At 47.1% G+C, this 25198-nt stretch overlaps 1 protein-coding gene across 3 annotated transcripts in view; it reads right to left on the bottom strand.

Annotated features, from left to right (window-relative positions):
* Taok3 (TAO kinase 3) overlaps positions 1 to 25198 on the bottom strand; it is a 154184-nt gene that overhangs the window by 79277 nt on the left and 49709 nt on the right. For 2 of the 3 annotated variants that reach the window (XM_028765382.1, XM_028765381.1), the window contains 2 exons: positions 11614 to 11701; positions 74 to 287 (listed from right to left, as the gene is read on the bottom strand). In XM_028765382.1, coding sequence (XP_028621215.1) covers positions 74 to 193 — 120 coding nt within the window. In that variant the 5' untranslated portion in view covers positions 194 to 287; positions 11614 to 11701. Of the gene's footprint in view, positions 1 to 73; positions 288 to 11540; positions 11702 to 25198 lie in introns of all 3 variants that reach the window. The other variant, XM_028765383.1, reaches the window with a different exon arrangement.

Raw genomic sequence — 25198 nt, 5'->3', positions numbered from 1 at the left:
CATCTCTATATGGACCCATCTCTATATGGACCCATCTCTATATGGACCCATCAGCGGGCGGCTGATTACTCACGAAGTACACGGCTCCGAAGCTGCCATGGCCAATCTCATGCAAATCGATGAAAAGCTCTTCAGGGTCATCCTTGAAGAACAGATCGGCAATCTCCGGGTCCTTCAGTATCCCTTTACGCATGGTGGCCGGCGCGGCAAGCACGATGCTTTCTGATGGCCCAGTCCTTTTGTCTCTCTCATTGACTACGGTTTTTATTCTTATAAACCTTCAGTCCCTGTAGAAGAACGACATTTGCCATTCAGCTCTTTCTAACACACTGTTTTGACGATGAGACAAACACAAGCCAGTATTTCTGTGAGTCAGCAAGATGGCTCGGCAGCTTGCTACCAACACCAAGGACCTCAGTTTCCATTAACAGAACCCGCAAAGGCAGGAGACAACCAACCTCTGCAAGCCCTCTGAACCCCACATGTACACTGTGGCATGCATAAATCCATCTGTCCAGAACAGATAAAATACAATAAATTAAAGAAAATCCTGATCTTACAATTCAACACAGTAAAAGGACCAGAAATCCAAATTTTAAAATTGCCACAGGGCTTAAATAAACCTGTATGAAAATGAAGATATAGAAATGACTACGAAAATATGTTTTGAAGCTTGACATCTTCATCAGAAACAGAAACCAAAACCCATAGCCAAACCATTTCATGTTCACTAGGACCGGTATGAAAACAGACACACACTGGGAGATGAGAAAAGGAGGGAGAGACTCTCTGAGCCTGCAGGTAGGAATGCAGAGTGGTGCAGACAGCTTGGAAATGAGAGTTCACAAGCAGACAGACAGACAGACAGACCCCTCACCATCAACAAGAAACACCCACCAAAACCCAGAATCTGAAGTTAGCATTGCCTCAAGAATTTACACCATGGGACTAGAGGGATGGCTCAGTGGTTAAGAACACATGTTGCTCTTCCAAAGGGCCAGAGCTCTCTTCCCAGCATCCTGTCACAGGGCTCACAGCCACTCCGCTCCAAGAGAAAGGAAAAGACATCCACATCAAAAACTCACACGGGTTCTCCAGTAACATCATCCCCAATTGCCAGACAGTAGATATAATCCCACCCCTGGGAACTGGCGAGTGAAGAAAATGTGGTCTACCTGCATTATGGACTATGACAGCCATAGAGGGGAGTGAAGGGGCAGGCATGTGGTGTGTGCTGTAGTCCCAGCATGTGCCTCCTGGGAGCTGCTGGACTGTGAGCTCAGTCACTCTTGGTTATATGGCGAGTTTGAGGGCAGTGCGGGCTTCACCAAACTCTGCCTCAAAAAGAAAAAAAAGGGAAGAAAGTAACAGTCCATGCTCCAGTGTGAGTGGGTCTTGTAACGGTCTACACTCCAGTGTGAGTGGGTCTTGTGACGGTCTACGCTCCAGTGTGAGTGGGTCTTGTAATGGTTTATACTCCAGTGTGAGTGGGTCTTGTAAGCATTATGTTAAGTGAACAAAGCCAGCATGAGGGATGCTTTCATCTACGTAGGATTCCCAGGAGGGTGTGGCCAGGGACAAGTCAAGGAGGCAGCTGCCCCATCGGGATGCTGGAAACACTCTAACGTTGACTGAGGTTAAACCTGCCTGTGTAAGTCCTGAAGGCCAGAGCCGGTGGTGCCCAAGACTGGGATCCAGTTCTGGATGGGATGGAAAGGTCTGTGCTCTGGACTGGCGGGCATGTGATGCTTTCTTGCAGCCAGGAGCTCACGTGACTCGACGATAAACTAGAGACCATGCCACACCCACTGTGAACAGCTCCAAGTGCCCATGAGTGAGCGGGGTGCCCTTTGACTCGTCTGTGCACTGACCTACCAGTTGGTACACAAATTCATTCTGTGTTGATTCTATTTTTTTCCCTTAGTATTTGAAAAATATTGGGATGTTATTTTTCCTCTTTTTAAATTTTTATTCTAGATAGCCTCTGCTGCGCACACACAAGCATTTATTTCTGTTTGGACTAACTGTAGTACAGACTGTGTTTCTTCCTTGACACCCTGGCTAAGCAGGTTACGCACTTAGTAATCAGTCAATAGATCTACTTTTCTTCAAAATACGATATTTTAGAATGTGAAAAGGTCATCAGCTAAAGAAGCAAAGGGGACAGTGTTGGTGGATGTACTTCCTCTGGTGATGTGCCGGTGTTGGGAGACGTTGTGCACAGCTTCCCCCATTCAGTTCCCTTGAGTCATTAGCATATATAGGTGACCAATCCAGTCATCCCGCCACTGGCTAGCTTCCTTCCTTCATTCAGTAAGTACCCACTGCATACTTAAGATGGCTACAGCACTGTGTTGGGCGGCTTGGTGATAGGGTCAGAACCTGTGTCCCTCTCTATCTTTATATAGGATTTTTGGTCAAATGGAAAGACAGACACCCAAAAGACAAGGGTTCAGACTGTTGTTACGAACAGAAGGGAAATGTCTCTTAACATAGGGTATAGAAGACTGGTCTGGCCTTTTTTTTTTAAAAAAAAATTACAAGTCAAAAGCCACACCTTCTTAGGGAAAATAAATACAACTCATTTGACATGGATGTGTGGGAGAGGTGGGAGTAGAAGTGATGACGCTGGTCTTGAGCCATGGGAGACCACAAAAAGCCTTTTAAACAACGTTAAGAAATCTGGCCTTCTCTCTCCTCCAGCTGAGCAAGATGCCCAAAGGATAGAAGGCCAGGGAGAGGAAGGTGACCCCGGCCCCCGGCATCATCAAGAAACAAGAGGCCAAAAAGGTGGTCAATCCTTTGTTCAAGAAAAGGCCCAAGAACTTCGGCATTGGGCAGGACATCCAGCACAAAAGAGATCTAACACGCTTCATCAAATGGCCCTGCTACATCAGGCTGCAGCGGCAAAGAGCCATCCTCTATAAGCGACTCAAAATACCTCCTGCCATTAACCAGTTCACCCAGGCCCTGGACAGGCAAACAGCTACTCAGCTGCTTAAGCTTGCCCACAAGTACAGGCAAGAGACAAAGCAAGAGAAGAAGCAAAGGCTACTGGCCCGTGCTGAGAAGAAAGCTGCTGGCAAAGGGGACATCCCAACTAAGAGACCACCTGTCCTACGAGCAGGAGTCAATACAGTCACCACCTTGGTGGAGAACAAGAAGGCTCAGCTGGTGGTGATTGCCCATGATATAGACCCCATTGAGCTGGTGGTTTTCCTGCCTCTCCTGTGTCGAGAGATGGGGGTGCCCTACTGCGTCATCAAGGGAAAGGCCAGGCTGGGGCGCCTGGTCCACAGGAAGACATGCACCACTGTTGCCTTCACACAGGTTAACTCGGAAGACAAGGGTGCTCTGGCTAAGCTGGTGGAAGCTATTAGGACCAATTATAATGACAGACATGATGAGATCTGCCGCCCCTGGGGGGAGGGGGGCAATGTCCTGGGTCCTAGGTCTGTGGCTCAAATTGCCAAGCTGGAAAAGGTAAAGGCTAAATAACTCACCACTAAACTGGGTTAAATGTTCACTAAGTTTTCTGTACATAAATATAATTACAAAATTATCTTCTAAAATAAATAAATAAATAAATAAATAAATCTGGTCTTTATGCCGTGTGGAACAGGGGGCCACCAAAGGCTCTGCACAGGAAGGGGTTGGTCTTGCCTGCACTGCACCTGCTGTCCCAGGCAACTGTCTTGATGATCTTCAGATACTGACAATCAAGTCTAAAGCCGACAAGTCAATACCATTGGGAAAGTGGCTTAAATAGAGGCGCCCATCAGTAAGGTAGCTGGGGGCACCGAGGGCAGCACAAAGTGGGTCTCCTTCCTTGTTCTGAGAACAGAAGGAGTAGTCCCGGAGTACACCAGGGAGGCCTTTCTAGAGACCAGGCATAGCAGGGAGTATAGGAGATTCCTTTTTAGAGAAATGAAGATCTAGTGACTGAAATTCAATTGCTGAAGTGCGTTTTGAATTTCTCAATACTTTGGCTTCAGTGAGGATTAAGCTAAGTTACTAACAATCATTTTTGAGAAAACAGAGATTATTCTGTCATATTATAGACCAAAATGATTATTTAAAGAAAAAGATGTTTAAATGTTAAAAAAAAAAGGAAATGGATGTTTAAATGTTAAAAGAGAGAGAGAGAGAGAGATCCTAAAAAAACCTCCCAGAATAAATGACGAGCGAATATTTAATTACTAAGCACCACGGCAGAGCAGACGCCGTACGCTAAATCAATAAGCTTGACTACCCATAATTAATAAGTTCAAAAATAGAACGAGGAGATTTCTGGTTCTAGCCAAGATGGAGAAACGGGCACTTGATTTATTTATTTCCTGTCATCTGAAACAATCAAGGCATCAGATGAAACACCCGTAGGACAGCACTGGAGACAGTGGTTGGCAGGCAAAGGGCAAAGATCCCTGGCACATGAGAAGCAGAGAGACAATCCACCGGAGCCCCAGGGTCTGCCCAGGATGGGTGCAGGGTGGGGCAGGTAGAGGCTGGCAGACCATGTGAGAGGGAGTGAGAACTGTCTGAGGTACAGCTAGAATAGAAGGGACCGGTCCAGAGGGTGCGGGATCCACAGCGGCTTCCCCTCGAGCCTGCATTGTGTGCTCAGTGCAGAACAGGGCTGCCCGAGATGACTCGCTCTATAGCCCAAGCTGGCCTTGAACTTGAGACAGCACAAGGACAGTAAACATGTGACTGGAGCCCCGGGGTTTAAAGTCAGAGGGAGTAAGGAGCACATGAAGCGGAGATGAACAAAATCCTCAGGGAATGTACAACACAATGTCTGGGATAAAAAACATGCTGCATGGGATGGGACGTGGAAAAAAATATGAGTGTGTTTGAATGAATATAGGAAACAAAAAATTTTAAAAATTCATTGAAGAAATAACATGTGGAACATTTGCAAATCTGCAGAGAATTAGAAACTCTGGGATCTGCAGGTGTCTATAAAAGGTCAGAAAGAAGACACATGAAGGAAACTACAAGAAGCATATTTTTTAAAACTATCCAAAATGTGTGGTAAGGGGCTAGAGAAATGACTCAGGTTAAGAGCACAAGGACCGGGGTTCAATTCCTAGCATTCACTAGGTAGCGCACAACCATGAGTAACTCCCGTTCTAGGGACTCCAACAATCTCTTTGGCCTCCATGGGAACCCTGGGCACAAGGCGCTCACACAGTATATAGACATACTTGCAGGCACCCCCCCCATACATATAGAAATAAATATTAAAATCAAATTATGATAAAGTTATAAAAGTACAGTGATGGCTAATCTCAACTGTCCATGTGATAGGTTCCAGAGTCATCTGGGAGATGGGGCCTTGAGGCATTCCTGGGATTATCTTGACCAGAATAATCGAGGTGTGAGGACCTGCCCACTGTGGGCAGAACCATTCCCTGGGCTGGAGTCCTGGGCTGGAAGTGAGCTAAGCATGAGCATTCACCCATCCCTGCACTTGCCGCCCCTGCCCCTACACACTGCAGCCTTGCGCTGTGAGTCGGAATGCACTGTCTCTCCCTTGAGTTGCCTTTTGTCAGGATATTTCATCACAGCAACAGAGGAGAGAGACAACCAGTCCAGGGATAATGGAGACATTCCATGTAAAGGGAACAGGAGAAGGGAGAAAGCAGACTCAGCAGACTCCTGGCCATAAATATTATAATCGAGAAGACGCTAGAACACCTTTCTTAAAGTGCCAAAAGAAAAAAGGAAAAGAAGCCAAACTCGAAATTCTATTGCCAATGAAAAACCTTTGAAGAGTGAAGGCAGAATAAAGGTTTCAGGACTCACTGTATGTGGAGCTGAAGGAATGGGGGTGGGGGTCTTTCTGTTCACACTGTGGGGATGCTGAGGGGAGTCCTTCAGGCAGGAGGGGAGCCATGCTAGAGAGGCGCGGGCGAGTGCAGAGGGTTGAAGGGAACAAAAGTGGGAGCTGGGGGGTGAGGTGCATTAGGCCCCCACTGTGTGAACGGCTCAGACGGACAGTCGGTCACTTACACCAACCCCACAGTGTAGTGTGAGGTGACAGATCAAAGTCTGGAGGAGGGAAAACTGGAGTGTATTGTTAAAAGGTGCCACACTGGCTAAAAGGGTATGCCAATAGCATCATGTCAACACAGGCTACATGTATGCACAAATCATACATAAACACGCATGCACACACATACATACATGCTTCAAATAGGGAGACACAGATGAGCTGAGATTCAAGGGACACATAAGGACATAAGCCTGCTGTAGAGTGAACAGAATTCGCTGTTACCATGAGTAGATTTCAAAGCAGGTTACTACTGACAGTGAAGGGCACTGATGCTATTGACAATGCTATGGTATGGCTCCATTGGAGAACATAATGCTACCAAGTGTTCATGTTCCTCTGAGCAGAGCTTAAAATGTGGTAAAACACTGACTTAGCAGGCTGCATAGGTTAAGATGCTTTGTTTACATGTTTGAAACTATTGAAGAATAAATATATTCTATTAGAATAATTTTTAAAAGACAATTATGTGGCTGGAGAGATGGCTCAGCGGTTAAGAGCACTGGCTGCTCTTCCAGAGGACCTCTGTTTAGTTTCCAGCACCCACATCACAACTCACACCCCTTTCTAACTCCAGTTCCGGGGGATCTGATGCCTTCTTCTGACCTCTGTGGGTACCAGGCATGCACATGGCACCCACATACACACGCAGGTAAAACACCCATACACATTAAAAATTTTTTTGAAAAGATAATCTCTGGGTTGAAGAGAGAATGAAGAGAGATATAAGAATCCACCTTAAAGTGGACTGAAAATGATAGCACAGCTGGGTGGGGCAGGGCGGGGTGGGAGGGCGTGGCATGGCGTGGCGTGGCGTGGGCGTAGCCTGTGACCTGAGTGCCTGAGCTTCTGAAATGGGGGTGGAGGGGTAGGTTGGGGGGAGAGCTCAGGACCATTGTGAGTCTGACACCAGCCTGGGCTACAGAGTGAGACTGTCTCAAAAGAGAAACAATCAAATAACTGTAAAGGGAAAAGCAAAGGCGGGCACAGTGTGTCCAAACCGTATTGTGCTGCTGACCTAACAGGGAATAGAAGGCATAGAATGTCAGGGGAGTCTAAGTCACTGACCTCGGCTTGCTCTGTGTGTTTATTTCTTTAAAAAGTCACATTTTTTTTTTTTTTGCAAATGAGCAGAGGAAATAATGAAGATTAAAGAGGAAACTCACTGAAATTAAAAAGATAGAAAAATGAAAAAAACAAAGGGGAAGTTCTTTTAGAAAAAGAACTGAATGTATTAATCTTATATCAAACTGATTTGTTAATGAAAAAAAAAAGCAGAAGAAACACATGAGGAATCAGGAAGGAGAGAGGAGACATCGGCACAGCTTCACTGGCACGGGGTAACGAGGGACAATGCTGGACAAAGAAAGGACCTGGAAGACATGGCCAGCTACTTCAGTAGACACAAGTCATCACTGTTTGGTCAAGAAAGAAATGATCTGAATATAACAGTAAAGTAACTGAAATCTGGGCTGGTGCGATGGCTCAGTGTATAAACGTGCTTGCCCCTAACCTGAGGTCAATCCTTCCAGGCCGCATGGTGGAAGGAGAGAAACAACTCATGAAGTCAGTCTCTGGGGCTGGTGAGATGGCTCAGTGGTTAAGAGCACTGACTGCTCTTCTAGAGGTCATGAGTTCAAATCCCAGCAACCACATGGTGGCTCACAACCATCTGCAATGAGATCTGATGCCCTCATATGGGTGTCTGGAGACAGCTACAGTGTACTCACATATAATAAATAAATAAATAATCTAAAAAAAAAGAGGGTGACTGTTGCTCAAGGATCTCTTAAAAAAAAAGAAAGTCAGTCTCTGACCTCCACACATGATGCACTGAGGCCCGCTGGTGCAGAAACACACACAGAATAAATAAATATAAAAACAAATTTTAGAAATTAAGTTTAAGATTTCCCCCACGAATAAACACCCGGGTGTCACCAGCAACTCCAGCCCATCTATGAGGGAGAAACACATCCAGGCTACATGACTGCCCCAGAAAAGGGTAAAAGTGTTACCATCTGAAACAGAAATGAAGGTTACACTGCCCTCAGGTCAGAAACAAAGGTGTGGGCCACAGAAAGTAGAATCTACATTAGACTTCATCCAAATTAGACATGTCTGTGGTTCTAGACTCATTACAGCAGGAAGGGACAGGCAAGACCACATAAAAACCTGCACAAAAAAGTATCTTACTTGTAAAACAAAATTATAAAGACCTCTCAAAACCCACTAGCAATTCAATTTCTATTTTTTATTTTGTTTTATGTGTCTGGGTGCTTTGTCTGTATGTATGTCTGTGTACCATGTTCATGCCTGATACCTGAAGAGGCCAGCAGAGGGCACTGGAGCCCTGAAGCCAGAGTTACAGGTGGCTGGGAGCCAGCGTGTGGATGCTGGGAACTGAGCCCAGGTCTTCTGCAAGAGCAGCCAGAGCTCTGAACTTTTGTAACATCTCTCCAGCCCCTGCAATTCATTAAAAAAAAAAAAAATGGGTGAAAGATTTGAGTGAGCCTCTTACCAGGGATGATGTCTAAGCGACCAGTGAGAGACGCTTAGCAGTAACTCCTCAGAGACACACACACCTAACCACAAGACTCTGCCTCACACTCACTGAAATGGCTAACACGGAAAACCTCGTCAGACCAGGCATGATGAGGATGGAGCAACTGGGCCCTAGAGACGATGCAGGGTGTGTGTGTGTGTGTGTGTGTGTGTGTGTGTGTGTGTGTAATAAAATGGTATACACTTTAGGAAAAAATACTTATTTTGGTAGTTTCTTAAAAACTTAAACACAAACCTTCCATAGGGTGTAGACACTCTACTACAGACGACCACTCAGGAGAAGCAGAAGCCTTTATCCACGCAGAGTCCTGTACACCAGTGCTCACAGCGCCTTACCTTATAGCAATCTACATGCCCAGCAGTGATGGCTGCACAGACAGTCTGTGCTGTGTGGAGGCGAAGGAACGTAGGGCAGCAATAAAGTACACTGTGCACACACTCTACCACACAGAGGACTCTCAGCGTAAGGATGCTGAGTGACAGGAGTCCCACAGAAAGGACCACATCCTTTATGGTTTCATCTGTATAATACCCCAGAAAATATTAACTAGGGCTGGAAAGATGCCTCTGATTCAGAGTGCTTGCTGCTCTTGCAAAGATCAGAGTTCAGTTCCCAGCTTCTACGTCAGTTCCAGTTCCAGAGGATCTGATGCCCTCTTCTGGCCTCTGAGGGGACTGCATGCATGTGCCCACACCTACACACATACATGCACTGATGGAGCCGCGGTGTGTGACAAGGGCCAGGAAGGAGGGGTTGAGGGGCACAAAGGAGCTTTGGGCAGCAGAGGAACTGTCATCATCTGGACGACAGTTTCATACATGTGTAGATGAACTCAAAGTTGTTCTCGGTGTCAGAGAGAGGAGACACAGACCCATGCATGCACCTACAAATTCAGAGGAGATAAAGAGGGAATTTAAAAGAGAGACACCCATGGTCATGGAGGACAGGAGACATATGTGACTTCACAAGTAATCAGAGAATTAGAAATTAAAAAGACAAGATACCTTACTTCACTTACATTGGCTGGATAATCAAAAAAGGTATTTTATTATAAAATATGGGCTTCTGGCAAAGCCCTCTAGGGGTTCATACAAAGCCTTTCTTTTAAAAAAATTTATTTTTATTTTATGTGTGTGGGTGTTTTGTCTGCACATATGTCTGTGTACCACATGCCTGGTGCCTGCAGAGACCAAAAGAGGATGCCAGAGTCCCCCCTCCACTCTCTGTGTGTGTGTGTGTGTGTGTGTGCATGCAGACATGCACAAGCCACAGTGCACTGTAGAAGCCAGAGGACCACCTCGGGTATGGCTCCTTGCCTTCTGCCTCATCTGAATATGGGTCTCTCTGTCGTTTACCCACTCACTTTGGGAGTTGGCTGTCTCTGCTTCACACATTGCACCTCATGCTCTCTATTGATTGCTTGGTTTTAGCCAAGGATGTGTGGAGCCAGCAGGTGGAGCACGCACAATGGCTCCTCAACGGACAGGCCGCTTTGCCGCTTGTGCTGTATCTGAGGTAGGAAGCAGGATCTCAGGTAATGCTGAGTGTCCTTCTTTTTATATGTCTGTCCTGTGGCAGAGACTCACGGGCTGCTGCTATCGGGCAGTGGAGCCTGGAGAGGCAGAGCCCCTCAGGAGGCCTCTGGCCAGGGGTTCACGCTCCAAAGGGTGCTGTGGAACGTTAGCTCTCTCTCAGTTTTAATCTTGCTCCTTGGGGACGAAGGGAACAGTTTGGCTCGGCCACAGACTCCTGCCATGAACTGTTGTCTCACCAAAAGAGCCAACGAATCGTGAACTGAGATCCCCGAACTGTGAGCCAGACAGACCTTTTCTCCATTCGAGTTTTACTATTTTAGATATTTCATTACAGAGATAGAATTTTAATATGGAAATCAGCTACAAAATTCATAACCTAAAATCTGACTACAATAAAAGTGGCGTAGTCTCTCTGTGTATATAAATGCGTGCTTGTGTGCACACGTGTGCATGTGTCTGTGCATGTGTGTTATCCCGGAAAAAGGGATATCAGCAAGCTCTTTCCTGTCGCCAAGTGAATCTCTATGGTGATCTCTGGCAGAGAATATGGAGACTCTAAAGAAGTCACGTGTGTGTGTTTCTGTGTACACATATTCATATGGGTGGGCATGTGCTCGGCCACGTATGCACATGTATGCATATGGGTGAAGCAACGGTCTCTTCCTCAACCGCTTCTCCGTCTTACTTTTTGAGACATGGCCTCATACTGAACCCAGACCTCCTCGGTTCAGGGAGGCTGACTGGCTAGTGAGCTCACCCCAGGGTGCCTCCTGTCTCTGGCTTCACAGTGGCGGGCTTACTGCCCATGGCACCGCACCTGGGAATCAAAGTGAGGACTTCATGTTTGTAATGCAAACACTATGCCAACTGAGCCCCTCCTTGGGCCTAAAAAAAAAAAAATCACACTTTTAATATTAGAACATTTTAAAAACATTTATTTCATTTTGTAAGTTGTGTGTGTGCTATGTGTGTGTTTGTCTATGTGGGCGCAGTGTCAGCAGAGGCCAGAAGAGGGAACCAAGCGTCCTGGAGCTGGAGTCACAGGTGGTTGGGAGCTGTCCTGTGTGGGTGCTGGGAACAGAACTCAGGACTTCTGTAAGAACAGCGCACGTTCTTAACCTCCCAGGCCTCTCTCCATTCATATTATGCACTGCTTTCCTTTTTATGTGATTATATACCTGTTATATTCTTACAAAGCGCCGGGCGGTGGTGGCGCACACCTTTAATCCCAGCACTTGGGAGGCAGAGGCAGGTGGATTTCTGAGTTCGAAGCCAGCCTGGTCTACAGAGTGAGTTCCAGGACAGTCAGGGCTACACAGAGAAACCCTGTCTCGAAAACAACAACAACAACAACAAAAAAGTTCTTACAAAGGTAGTAAAATCTCACCATAGAGAACCCAGAAACCACAACTGAGTCCTGTATTACAGGAGGAAGCTGAGTCAGGGAGCCAGGACGGTACCTTTTGATGTACGGGACAGACCCCACCGCGTGGCTCGGGCACATGGTAGCATCAGTTCTCCTCACTTACAGTCCCAGTCAGGGCACGCCTGTGGACAGAAGGGTGAGAGATATAACTACAGGAGACTAGAGAGGGGAAAAATAATTAGAGCTGAACGTGGGGAGGCGACAGCTGTGGTCCCAGCTACTCTGGGGTCGGGCACTGGGAATGGCTGGAGTCCAGGAGTCTGTGGCCTGTCTGTGTAACCTAAGGTGACTTTTATCTCTTGCTAAAACCAAAGCAACAACTGATGATGTAGTAGTCTTAAATATTCACAAAAATAATATAAAACATTTATTGTCATGCACGGATGATAAATATAAAAGAGCCAACATTCATCACGGGCTTCTGAGATTCCCATGAGATGAACATGTCAGTAGACTCAGAATCTACACAGAAGAAGCCACAGATCTGTAGGCATTCCATATAACTTGGAACTACCCACCAGCTGCTACAAGACATGGCTCAGCGGTTAAGGGCGTCTTGTCCTTCCAGGGGGCTCCAGGATGGTTCCCAGAACCCACGTGGTAGCTCAAAACCATCTTACTCCACTTCCAAGGTATAGGGTGCCCTCTTCTGGCTTCCTTGGGCACTACACACACATAGTACACAGACATGCATGCAGGGAAACACCGTACATATAAAATAGGAAGAAATAAATCTCAGAGAAAGGAAAAGAAAAATCATTACAATAAATAAATAAACAAATAAACCATAGAAGAGAAGAACAAGAAACCCTATGCACTAATCCGACACCAACCCGACAGCACATGGTGATCAATGTCACCGACTCTTTGTGACCTCAGTTGTTTCCCCCACAGTTGTGAGACACACTGTTCCAACCACCTCCCTTTCCAGGTTCCCCCATAACCCATCTCCCACATTTCCATGTTAACTATCAGTTTTATATTATTAAAGCAATACATGACTGATGTGAGACTAATGCGGACACAGATTCAGAAATTTTCTTTTTAAATTCTCAATTCAGGGGCTGGAGAGATAGCCATCCTGGAACATGCATTAAAAAAAAAAAGCAAAATAAACCTGGATGTGGTGGGACGTGGTGGTAGGCTTTTAGCGCCAGCTGAGGAGGCAGAGGCAGGTGGATGCCTGGGAGTTGCTGGTTAGCCAGCCTAGCTGAATTGGTGAGTCCTCAGTGAGGAGCTAAAAAACAAGGTGGTGGGCACCGCAGAATGATACTTGCAGTTGTACTCTGGCCTCCACACACAGCCTAACCTGCCGCAAAGACTTGTACACAGCGTTCCTAATTCCTGTTAACAACTGGCTTTTTCTCCATATCCATATTTGCTTTCTTATGCCTGTCCTTTTTATACGTGGCTGACGCCAGCCAAGCATCTCATCTTCAAACTCCTGTCTATGCCATCTCACCGAGCAGTGTCCTCAGAGACTGCCTAGTGACTGCTCAGGGTCAGTCTCACAGGGTGTCCCTGATGCCCACAACCAGCATCCCACCACGGGAGACGGCGGCGTCACAGTGCTTGGTTCTGGTGTCTGAACGCATGTCTTCACGCTCCTGTGAGAAACACTCTACCCACTGAGCCATCTCCCCCGCTTTGGAGGACGTTTATGTTTTGTTGATGTGTGTGTGTGGGGGGGTGTCTCACTGTGAAGCCCTGGCTAGCCTGGAACTCCCTATGTAGACCAGGCTGGCCTTAAACTAGCAGAGACCTGCCTGTCTTTACATCCTGAGTGCTGAGATTAAAGTTGTGAACTACCATGGCTGGCCTGGGGCTTGCAGGAATTAAAATAAACAACTAGAGGTGATGTCTCAACCTCCTCCTCTGTTCCTCCTCTTCAGGGATATCCCAGTCTCCTCTTGTGCCTCCAATTCACGAACCACAGTTATCAATGACTCCAGTTATTCCCTCTGTTCTGTTTTGTTTTTGTTTTGTCTGTTTGTTTGTTTTTGTTTTTGAGACAGGGTTTCTCTGTGTAGCCTTTGGTGACCTGGAATTCTCTGTGTAGAACAGGAGGGCCTCAAAATCAGAGATCCTCCTGCCTCTGCCTCCTGAGAGCTGCTGGGATTAAAGGCGTGGGCACCACCACCCAGCTCTTCCCTGATTCTTTCTGTGGCGTGTTCTAGACTAGCTGGAGCCTGTCTGAATTCGGCACCAGATTTCACCTAATCACTAAACCAACCACCAGTAATTCCATGGCGACACTGCCCTCCTGCTAATCTAGCCTGATGACAGCCTCCAGGAACTAAGAGATTCCCAACGACATGTGTGAAAGCTAGTGACTAAACAAATGTGAGTGTGTGTACGTGTGTGTGCACAGGTATGAGAGGCCAGAGGTCACTGTCAGGTGTCTCAATCACTTCCCATCTATGTGTGTGTGTGTGTATGCATGCATGCATGCATGTATGTATGTATGTATATATGTATGTATAGCCTCTCTCTCTCTCTCCTCTCTCTCTCTCTCTTTCTCTCTCTCTTTCTCTCTCTCTCTCTAGCTCTCTCTCTAGCTCTCTCTCTCTCTCTCTCTGGAGACAGGGTTTCTCACTGACCCTGGAGATCACAGACGGGGTGTGGCCGGCTGTCCAGTGAGCTCCATGGATCCTGTCTTCCTCCCCAGTACAATGGGGTTATAGGCACACACTGCCACTCCTGGCCTTTTCTGTAAGGACACACAAGCCCTTTACTGACTGAGCCACCTCCCTAGACCCCGCCTATAATTTTAACACTTTGCTTCAGCTCTAAATAAACAGCTAAACACAGTTTGGAGTGTCCAGCATGTCCTCAGAGTAAGGTACATGTTTGAGTTCACTTCTTAGTTGAACTATGTGTCCTCAAGTTATCAATTTAAAAACCTGCTTTATTGAATGTAACTCCCATATCTAATCTGCTTCTACAGACTGAGAAGCTCAGTGGGTTTTGTTGTTTTCCCAGGCGATGTACAACCATCACAATGCTGTTCTAAGATGCTTTCACGACAAGGAGACGCCCACCACCTTCACCCCTCGACCTCCATGCTAGCTTTTGTCTCCTTCCATTTCCTGGTTCCTGATAGTTCTTGAGAACAGCCTCATAGAACATGTGTCATACAACACATGTTCTTTGGAGGCTGGTTCCCTTTATGTGGTATAGGCCAGCATGTAGCAAGATCAGTGTCTCATGTCTGGGACAATGCCATGTGACATTCCATTATGACAGTATACCAAGGGCTGCCTGTCAGCAGCTCAGCAGACTGACATGTGGAGACATGTCTACCTGTCAGCTGCTGTGAATAATGGTGTTGCAGTCATCTCTGCCCACATTTCTGAGTGGATATACCCCCGGGGCTAGATTATCTGGGTTCTCTGGAGAATATACCTGAGGCTAGACTATCTGGGCTCTCTGGAGAATATACCTGAGGCTAGACTATCTGGGTTCTCTGGAGTATATACCTGAGGCTAGACTATCTGGACTCTCTGGAATATATATACCTAAGGATAGACTAGCTGGGCTCTCTGGCCTCTGTAAACAGTTGATGAGCCATGAAACCCTGTGCCAGTCTCCTCTTGTCCATCTCAGAACCAAACATGAGAATCCAGACCCACCCTCCTCTCTAAACAGGACTGGGGATATTTTGCCCTGGGAGGATTTCATTCTGAGCATTTGCCAAAGTGAAACGCATAAAATTGTCTTCCCATCCAGCCTCTGTGACACATGGACAGCAATGGTAAATGTCACATGGACAGCAATGGCTGAGAATTGTGCCAAGAATGTTGCCTTTCAGGTCATGGGCCCTTGGGTCAACCAAACCATCCAGCTAGCTTAGAGTAGCTCGCATCAGCGACAGCAACCGAAACACACCGTTTACTCTTTTTCCTCAGAGATAGATGGAAACCTTCCAACAATGGGAAGACAGTCATGGACTTGTTCACAGACCTTGTGGAAAAAGAAGAAACAGAGAAATGGGGACTAGACGCACAGCCTCTGTGACCCCAGAAATGGGGACTAGACGCACAGCCTCTGTGACCTCAGGGGATAGCTTCCTGAGGCTCTCTACTGCTTCACCATGTTTGTATCACATCACTTCCTCGACAAACCAGGAGCCAGTGAAACTAGAATCCCACAGTACTTCAGCATCAAGGAAGGGAGGAAGAGTCAGAAAGCTTCATGATGGAAAAGCACCCTCCTTCCCTCCCTCCCTCCCTTGTCTCCTCCCTTCCCCTCCTCTCCTTCCCCTCCCCTCCTTCATTCCTTGGACATGCTGAGTCTCAGGAACTTAATTGTTACCTCAAACTTGTAGAGAGTTATTTTCCCAAAACTAAAGTCCAGAATTCCTCACTTCCCAGTCCAGAGAGCTTCCCCTGAACCACGCCCCGGCAAACTGCCACGCATCCCAAGTTGCTAAGTCTTGGAGGGCAATCCAGAAAATTTTGTGTCCTATAAGATTGGGTTCTTGTGTCACGTGGTGTCCGGAGATCTCCTAATACTTGATATATGTTTGTATTCAGTACTTCAGCCCACGTAGTGGAGAAATTGGGTGACACCTTTAAGGAAAGAATACAGGGCCAGAGTGGCTCAGTGGTTAAGAGCAGGTACTACTCTCGCAGAGGACCTGGGTTTGGCTCTCAGCACCCACATCAGGTGGTTCACGGCTGCCTCTAACTCTAGCTCCAGGGGAGCTAACTGCTTCTAACTTATATGCCTTTCATACACACATATTCACATGCAGATTTACACACATATAAATAATTTAAAATGAACCTTATACGAATAATATAAAATTCTCACACAAATACATGCCTAGAGGGCTTGAGAATGGGCAGCCAAAATACTTGCCAAGTGCACACAAGGTCCTGGGGTCATCCTTTAGCACAGCACAAGAGAAAACATGGGAATGTAGACATGGGGATGTAGACACGGGGAAAACAGAGGGCCTTGAGGGAGACCAGCAACTCAGGGTCCATATTGAAGCTAGCCTCTTAAAAATAGCTGTTATTCATTGCTTGCTCTTAGAGAGTGGGCCAGGGCTTCAGAAGGCTAGAGGGCTGGGCATCAGGGGGGAGGGTCAGGCATCGGGAGGAGAGTCAGGCATCAGGGGGAGGGTCAGGCATCAGAGGGCAGAATGGGATATCAGAAGCTAGGCAGGGTCATCAGAGGTCAAGATCGGAGGCTGGGCTGGGGCACCGGAGGCTGGGCTGGGGCATCGGAGGCTGGGCTGGGGCACCAGAGGCTGGGCTGGGGCATCAGAGGCTGGGCTGGGGCATCAGAGGCTGGGCTGGGGCATCAGAGGCTGGGCTGGGGCATCAGAGGCTGGGCTGGGGCATCAGAGGCTGGGCTGGGGCATCAGAGGCTGGGCTGAGTCATTAATTAATTATTGGACAGCTGTGAAAACTGTCCAAGTAGGAGTCAGGGCTCTTTCAAAGTTGGAATTAGTACAGTGTGGGCTGCCACACCCCCGTGCCCACCACTCAACCTACACGCAAACTTGACAAGAGTCGCCTGCTAAGAACGTCACAGAAAACTTGGTCTGCTAGCTTCTGCGCCTGTCCGTCACCACTGACTGTTACTCTGAGGTAAGAAAACTGCTTTTTATGGCACTTACATTTTGACAGTGAAACTAGACAACAGTTAACTTTTACACCACCAAGACTGAATGGCCCAGGGCGCTTGTGCGTCATAGCATTTGAGAGCCGGGAAGGGACATGGCAGTCACCTGAGCTCCACCTCACAAGTGTGGCACAAGTGTCTGAGTTTATTGATTTATCATAATAAAGATAACCTTTAGCCTACTCCTGAGTGAAGTGACATTAAATTCTATGACAGAGAATTTCCCATCCTTCTTAAGACTAAGATCTATGTCTCTCAGAAAAAGAAAAACAAAAAGACTATTGGTGGTTCTGAGTGACTGGGTTGGTGGACAGGGAAGAAGCCGGGCTCCTCCGAGCCTTAGCTTTACATAGTTACATGTTTTTGTTTATGTGCGTGTCCGTGTATCATGTGTGTGGCTACTGTCTGTGGAGGTCAGAAGATCAGATTCCCTGAAGCTGAAGTCACAGACAGTTGTGAACTGCAATGTGGGTGCTGGGAATCAAGCCTGGGTCCTCTGGAAGGGCAGCAAGTGCTCTAACCACTGAGAACCCCCCCCATCCCAGATCTCTTACCATTGATATTAAGTAAGTGTGTACTGTCTGCTATTTTGACGGGAGACCAGAAACTTGAGATCAACGCTACATCTAGCTCAGAAAATAAACGCTATACTAAGTGGGTCACAAATCAAGACCTGGGGGCTGGGGAGATGGGTCAGAGGTTAAGAGCACATGCTGCTCTTGCAGAGGCCCTGGGTTTAGTTTTCAGGACCAAGTGGCTTGCAACCTCTAACTCAAGCTCTCTGGGATCTGATGCCCTCTTGTGGCCCCTCTGGTCACTGTACTCATGGGATATACATACAGACGCACAGACACACACATAAAACTAAAAACATTTAAGACCAGTGCAAAAATGGCGCTCATCTGGCCTTATAAATTCCAAATTAGGCTAACAGACTGGACTAAACTGTGTAACATAGTGATATATAACTATCTAGCTATCAAATACATGATATGAACCAAATCCACAATATAAATGCCTTAAATTATTACAAAATACAGTAATAATATATCCAGTGTTCCTCAAACTTGTTTAATATTCATCTATATACATTATCAAGAATTTTTACAGAATCTTAATTCTTTTTAAAGCTTGTTTTTGGTTATTTGCTTAATTTATTGCACATTTATTCATTCACTCAGCAAGCATACTAAATGTCACCTGTGTGTCCAGCACTGAGCGAGGCCTTAGGTTCTTGGTACCCGGAGACAGCCTGTGCTCCAGCACACAGTACAGCACACAGTGCACTGCGTGCAGGAGCATGTTTTGGTGGGCAGCTTGCATGCAGGGGGCAGTGCAGGACATCTCGTAGCCTCTGTCACTCTCTGTATCAGGGCCTTGAGACATAGTCTCTCACTGGCCAGCAAACTCTCAGCATCTTCCTGTCTTCCCCACACAATGCTGGGGTGATGGGCACACACAGTTTCGACCAGCGTTACATGTGGGTGGTGGGGATCTGAACTCGGGTCCACATGGCTGCAGAGCAGGCTCCTACCCACTGAGCTGTCTTCCCAGCTCTGGTGTCTGATTTCTTGACCTGTAGACTATGATGCCAGGATGGGACTATGTAACTGAATGTGGAGGTCACAGAAAAGGCTGTCAACAGTAAAGGGAGGCGTCTGTGCGTTCACTGACCTGACATTAGTTCAAACTCCAACACTGAGGAATGCCGGTGTCCCCAGCAGCCCGTACTGTAGGGCGTGATGTCGGCGCAGCTGGGCTCCTGAACACAGAAATGCACATGTGCCTACTGTGGTACCATGCAGGTTGATGGACACTTCTGGAAACACCTGAGCTCAGACTCAAGACTGACGCATGTTACAAACCGCAGTGTCTTTATGGACACATGAATGAAGTTTTCTATTTTTAGAGAGGCATTGCTGCTGAAACACACGAAACGCAGACTTTAACATCCTCCCACCCTCATGCCTGTAGTATGAAACTAAAAACTCTAGTACGTGTTCAAGGTACTGTAAAGGAACACACGCTGTCTCCAGGTACCAAGAACCTAAGGCCTCGCTCAGTGCTGGACACACAGGCGACATTTAGTATGCTTGCTGGGTGAATGAATGAATGTGCGACAAATTAAGCAAATAACCAAAAACGAGCTTTAAAAAGAATACCCGAATCGTCCAACAGATTAAACAGACAAGTCTCAAAAGGAGACATGCAAACGCACAGACGTGCAAACGCACAGACGTGCAAATATGTACAGACGTGCAAATATGTACAGACGTGCAAATGTACAGTTAAAGCTACCCAGCACTGGGAGCCCTGGGGAACGAAATCAAAGCCAGGAGAAGTCGCTCTGCTCCAGTAAGACTGGCTACTATCAAAGACACAGAGGTGACAAGAGCAGGAAGGGGTGTGTGAGAAAGAGACCCTTCCTGCACGATGTGGGTGGGAACACACATAAATACAACCATTATGTCAAGAGGTGTGAAGGTTCCTGGGAAAATTCTATCCCTGTTTATTGGAGCACAGTTCACAGTCAGCGGAGAGGCTAGCTGAGTGCCTGGTCCCCCCGTGAGTGCTCAGGCACGTGCTGCTTACACACACGGCTGCTGTTCAGCCATTGAAAAACACAGAATCTGATCACTGGCAATGACATGGAGAGACCTGGACATCACTGTAGAACGCTAAATAAGCCAGGCAGAGAAATACAGGACCAAGTGATGCCACTGTCCCCCACGGGTTTATATATTTGAGTGCTTGGTCCTGAGTTGCTGACACTGTTTAGGAAGGATTAGGGGTGTGGCCTTGATGAAGGAGCTGTGTTACTGGGGGCAAGCATTGAGGTTTTACACCATCTCTGGTGTCTGTCTTTCTGCCTCGTGGTTATGGATCAAGATGTGATCTGTACTTGCCTGCCACGCTCCCTGCCATGATGGTCACTGGCTTTGAAACTGTGAGCTCCAAACAAACTCTTTTTTTCTAGGAGGTGTGTGGCAGTGGTGTCTTATCAAGGCAATAGGACAGGTGCTAAGACGGTCACTAATCCGTACAACCTTTAACAAGCTGACCTCCCAGGGGGTAGGCATGGAGGGGTGCTCATGGGCTCAAGTGTAGTGGGGAGGGGGGACGGACACAGGTTGACTGACAGGATTGACACAGGTAGGGGAGGGTCTGTCAAGTGTAGTGGGAGGGAGGACAGACACATAATTTTAAAATTAATGTTTATCTGCATGAGTGCTTTGCCTACATGTATGGGTGTGCATCACACATGGACTAGATGCTTGAGGAGAGCAGAAGAGGGCACTGATTGCCTAGGACTCGAGTTACTGTGGGTCCCGGGAATCGAACTTGAGTCCTCTGCAACATGTGTTTTTAATTGTTGAACCACCTCTCTAGCCCCAGGTACACACACACACCCATTTAGAATTTGGGGAATGTTACTCAATATGTACATATATGTTTATTTGGGGAGACAGGGTATCATTATGTAGTCCTGGCTGTCCTGGTACTAACCATATAGACCAGACTGGTCTTGAACTCATAGAAATCCACCTGCCTCTGCCTCCCAAGGGCTGGGATTACAGGTATGTGCCACTACGCCTGGCTCCTTAAGTTTTCAAAAGATTATTGTGCACTTGCTTCATTGTAAAAAGAAAGAAAAACAAGTGCACAAACAAAAGCCCCAAATAAAAACAAAAGTAGCCACACACGCACCAAGCCTTTGTCCTTTTTCAGTCTTAGGAAGTTTCCTCCGCCCCCTTCCTTTTTCTGAAGTGTGTTGAGCTTGATGCCACAGTGAGCAAACCGCCATCAGTCCACATATTTAAGTGTGTGCTCTAAAAGTCAATGGCATTTCCAATTGGGAGTGGATTGAAGTGGGGCTCAGGGACACTGAGGTGTCTCCTAGTAGCTTTAGAGGTGGAGTCATCTGGTACTTGGGACTTGACAGCTCAGAACAAAATCCAGATGCCGCTGTGCTGAGCTTCAAGAAGGCAGTCGCAAGGAACGCCTGAGAAATGGGAGCCTTGCAAAGAAACCTCCTTCAGTGCAGGATATTCTAGGGTAAGGTTCTTTTAAAATGTCACAGGTATTAGCTTGGCCGTTGGCTTGGGAATAATTCTCTCCCTCTATTTTGACTAGGAAAGCAGTCTTGAATTATGAGTTGTTAGAAACTCAAACTTCAAAACCAAATTGTACACACTTACACATGACTGTTTATATTGTTTTTGAGACAGAGTCTTGCACTGTAGTTTGGATTGGCCTGGAATTTAGCGTGTAGCCCAGGTTGGCCTGAACTCCTAAAGCTACTCCTGCCTCTGCCTTCCCAGTGGTTGGGTTATCAAGCATGAGGCAGTGAGGTCTGGCTAAAGTACAGACTTACTTGGGAAGGGTCTATCAGCCTCTGCTGTGAACCAGGCTGTCTGTCTGCCCTCACCCTCCACCTCACAGGCTATCTGGAGACAGGGCTTAGAGAGAGCGCTCAAACGATGCCTTAAGGGCAGAGTCCTAATCTGGTGGGACTGGGGTCCTTAGAAGTGAGAGACAGGGAGAGCGGCAAGGACAGACCCCCGAGCTCAGACAGATCCAGGAAGGAAGCCCACAGCAGAAACAGGGTCTGCAGCACACGGGGTTTGGACTTGCAGCCTCCACTAAATATACACATGTACGCACACAGATATACACATATGAAGACGTATGCACTGTATTCTACATAAGTGTACTTTGTTATATTATGTACAAATGCTATATTGATGTATACATATATAAGGACATATGTAAACACATAGAGTGCATATACATGTATGTTATATAAACACATAAATACATGCATGTTTACATAATAAGTCCATATTTAAATATGCATTTTTATGCATTGATACACAATTCCAGGACACACAGATGAAGGAAAATGCATGGCATTTGTCTTTCTGTGCCTACTTTTCTTAACCTGCTGATCTCCAGTTGCTCCAATTTCCAGCAAATGGCATCATTCCATTTATCCCTGTGGCCAAGTACACATGAAAGACCCATCCCCCACAGGCAGAATGGCCGGCGGCGTCAGGAAGGAGACAAGAGGACGTGCTGTGAAGCCGTGGGAAGCAGGGACCTCTGATTCACTGCTGGGGGAGGGTGCACTGGTACAGCCACTATGGAAACGGTAAGAGTAGAACGCCATGTGACCCAGCTGACCACCGTGGGCAGAGCCCTGCGAGACTAAGTCAGCAGGACACAGGCATCACTACACATCACCATGAATGAGAGCTGGTTTACACAACCAGCCTCAGTGTCCAGCACAGAAGAACAAAGAACACCGATCCTATCCAAATACATCATGGGGCTGGACAGATGGCACAACAGTTAAAGACTCTCCCTGTTCTTGCTTGGGCCCAGAGTTCAGTTCCCAACAACCCATGAACCATGTCATGTGGTTCACCAACACCTGTAACTCCTGCTCCGCAGGGAGCTGCCGCCTTCTCCAGGACTCAAGGGGCACCATGCTCACATGCACAGGCACATGTAAACATAAACATAATTTTTTAAAAATCTCTAAAATTATACCATGATAATTCAAAGAATCAGGAACAAGTATTCTTTGAAGTAGACGGAAATGTTGATAATATACTTGTCCTTGCGCAGTGACTGGAGGGGAGAAATGACCCACAAATAAGATTAGAGTACACCTGGAGATTAACTACAAAGTCTTGACCTAAATGCGTATGCGAGCGTCAGCAGCTCTGAATGAGCATGAGTGGATGGGCAAGTCCCTCCAGCCAGCAGTGGGTACCGCAGCCTCAGTCTCCGGCTACAGAAAACAGGTCCTTTATCTGAGGCTGATTTCCTTGAACGTTGTTAATGATGTGACCTTAGCCTGGGACAGAATGATAGAGTGCGTGCCTAGCATGTCTCAGGTCCTAAGCTCTGACATGGTTTGTCAAGCCAAATCATGACAAACCCCAAACAACAGCAACTGAAGCACACTGTCAACTCTCCACGGACTACTGTTTTTTCTTTCTTTGGTCTCATGTAGCACAAGGGGGACTTGAATTCACTATGTAGTAACTCCTATCCTCCTGCCTCCACCCAGAGTAGCTGGGATCCACAGACTAATTTTATGCTTTCTTTTCAGCTGCAACTGAATGGCGCCTACCCCACACACCTCAGCCAGCACTATTGCCCTGGAGATCCCAGTGCCAAAGCCTCTCCCCGGCACCACACAGGACACAACATCCTTGGTCTTTGCAGTTGGTGTATGACATCCTTCCTGGTGAATATTGAAATCTCGTCCTCAGTGACCCCAGGCTCCACACGGACAGTATAACTATCCTCACCCACCTCTCTGGGACACCAAGATGTCTGCCGCATAAATGAGGAATGACAGACTTTGCCTGGCCAGCTAGGACCAGGGTTTGATGGTGGTTCAAAATCACCTGTAACTCCAGTTCCAGAGGAGCCAATGTCCTCTTCTGGACAATGTCCTCTTCATTCTATTCAAGGTATAGATGTGGTCCACAGACATACATACTGACAAGATACCCACACACATGAGAGAGACATACCTTTGACAGATAAGTTAACATGTTTTCTTCTAAAGTCAGTGGTCATACAGCAGCAGATCTGAGGGACTTCCAGGTTCCTAGGTGAACTCTGAGGAGTCAGAGAGAGCGTGAGGACTCAGTGCAGTGACAGGGAAGGGTGTTACTTCAGGGCTTGAGAGAGGAAACACCAAGGCCAAAAGTGACCCTGAGTGAGCTCAAGCATGTGGACTCAGTGAGCTTCACCCGGCACCCACAGCTCCCCAGATGCTGTTTTCCCAACACAGAGGGCTCTGAGGGCATCATCCTGCTACACAGAAACTTCCAAGATAGCTCCACACCCCCAGCAGATAATATGCCTTCTGAGCGCCCTCGAATGTGCTGGTCCTGCTGTGCCCCCCGCCCCGCCAGGTTCTGCTTCTATCTTTTATTTAGCTTTTCATTATTTTTTCCACTTCTTTAAAAGTCAAAGTTCAACTGTTCTTTTAAGATGCAGTGAGAAGCCGAGGTACTGAGAGTTCATCATGGCGGACTGCTGGGCTCTGCCACAGTGATGGCGGACTGCTGGGCTCTGCCACAGTGATGGCGGACTGTCCGGCTCTGCCACAGTGATGGCGGACTGTCCGGCTCTCGGAGGGAGCCCCAGGGAAGCTCGGAGCCCCGCAGGAAACAGGCAGGAGCCGGGAACATGCACACACTGACACACACACTGACACACACACATTCACACTCACACTCACACATGCACATACATATTCACACAATATACACACATACACACACACACTGAACTAGAAAGGGAACTTGTTGAGAAGGATTTTAGTGAGAGAAGGGTGGAGGAGAGAGCACGGCAGAGTTGTTAATAGGTGTAAAAGTCTGTCAAACAATAAGATAAAGAGACCCACTCAAGTCCAGTGCCACCTCTACCCTCACCCCCAAGTTTGAGTCTGGGTACCACAGAGCTTCAGTTGTCTCCTGGGCTAACCTATCTCACCCTTTCTGGTGTGACATTAATAGTTTACTGTGGACATGATGGTCCCCCAGCTATAAAACAGACTTCTTCCATTGACTCGTCCAGGCTCCTGCCTGCCTGCCTGCCCAAGGCCCTGGATCTGATCCCAGTGCCATCAAAACCAAACCAAACTGATCCAAACCAATCCATACCAAACCACCATCAGCACCAACAGCAAAAGAAATGGTTTCTTTTTCTCTGCTGCTCTTAAAACAAAGGATGTAATTTTTAAAAAAAGTAATTTAAGTTTGAAGACCAGTGTGGTCTTCAAACACTTTTAATGGAGCCCTCTGGAGGCAGAGGCAGGTGGATCTCTGTGAGTCTAGCCTGGTCTACAGAGTACTCCAAGCAGCCAGGGCTTCACAGAGAGACAACACAAGTAAGGTTAGACAGGATAACCTGAGCTACTGTTTCCATTTACCCATGATTCCCTTACAGCTGTTTAT

The sequence above is a fragment of the Grammomys surdaster genome, unplaced genomic scaffold (genome assembly GCF_004785775.1).
Source record: "Grammomys surdaster isolate TR1022 unplaced genomic scaffold, NIH_TR_1.0 164, whole genome shotgun sequence".
Lineage (NCBI taxonomy): Eukaryota > Metazoa > Chordata > Mammalia > Rodentia > Muridae > Grammomys > Grammomys surdaster.
This window is presented reverse-complemented; position numbering and strand designations above follow the sequence as displayed.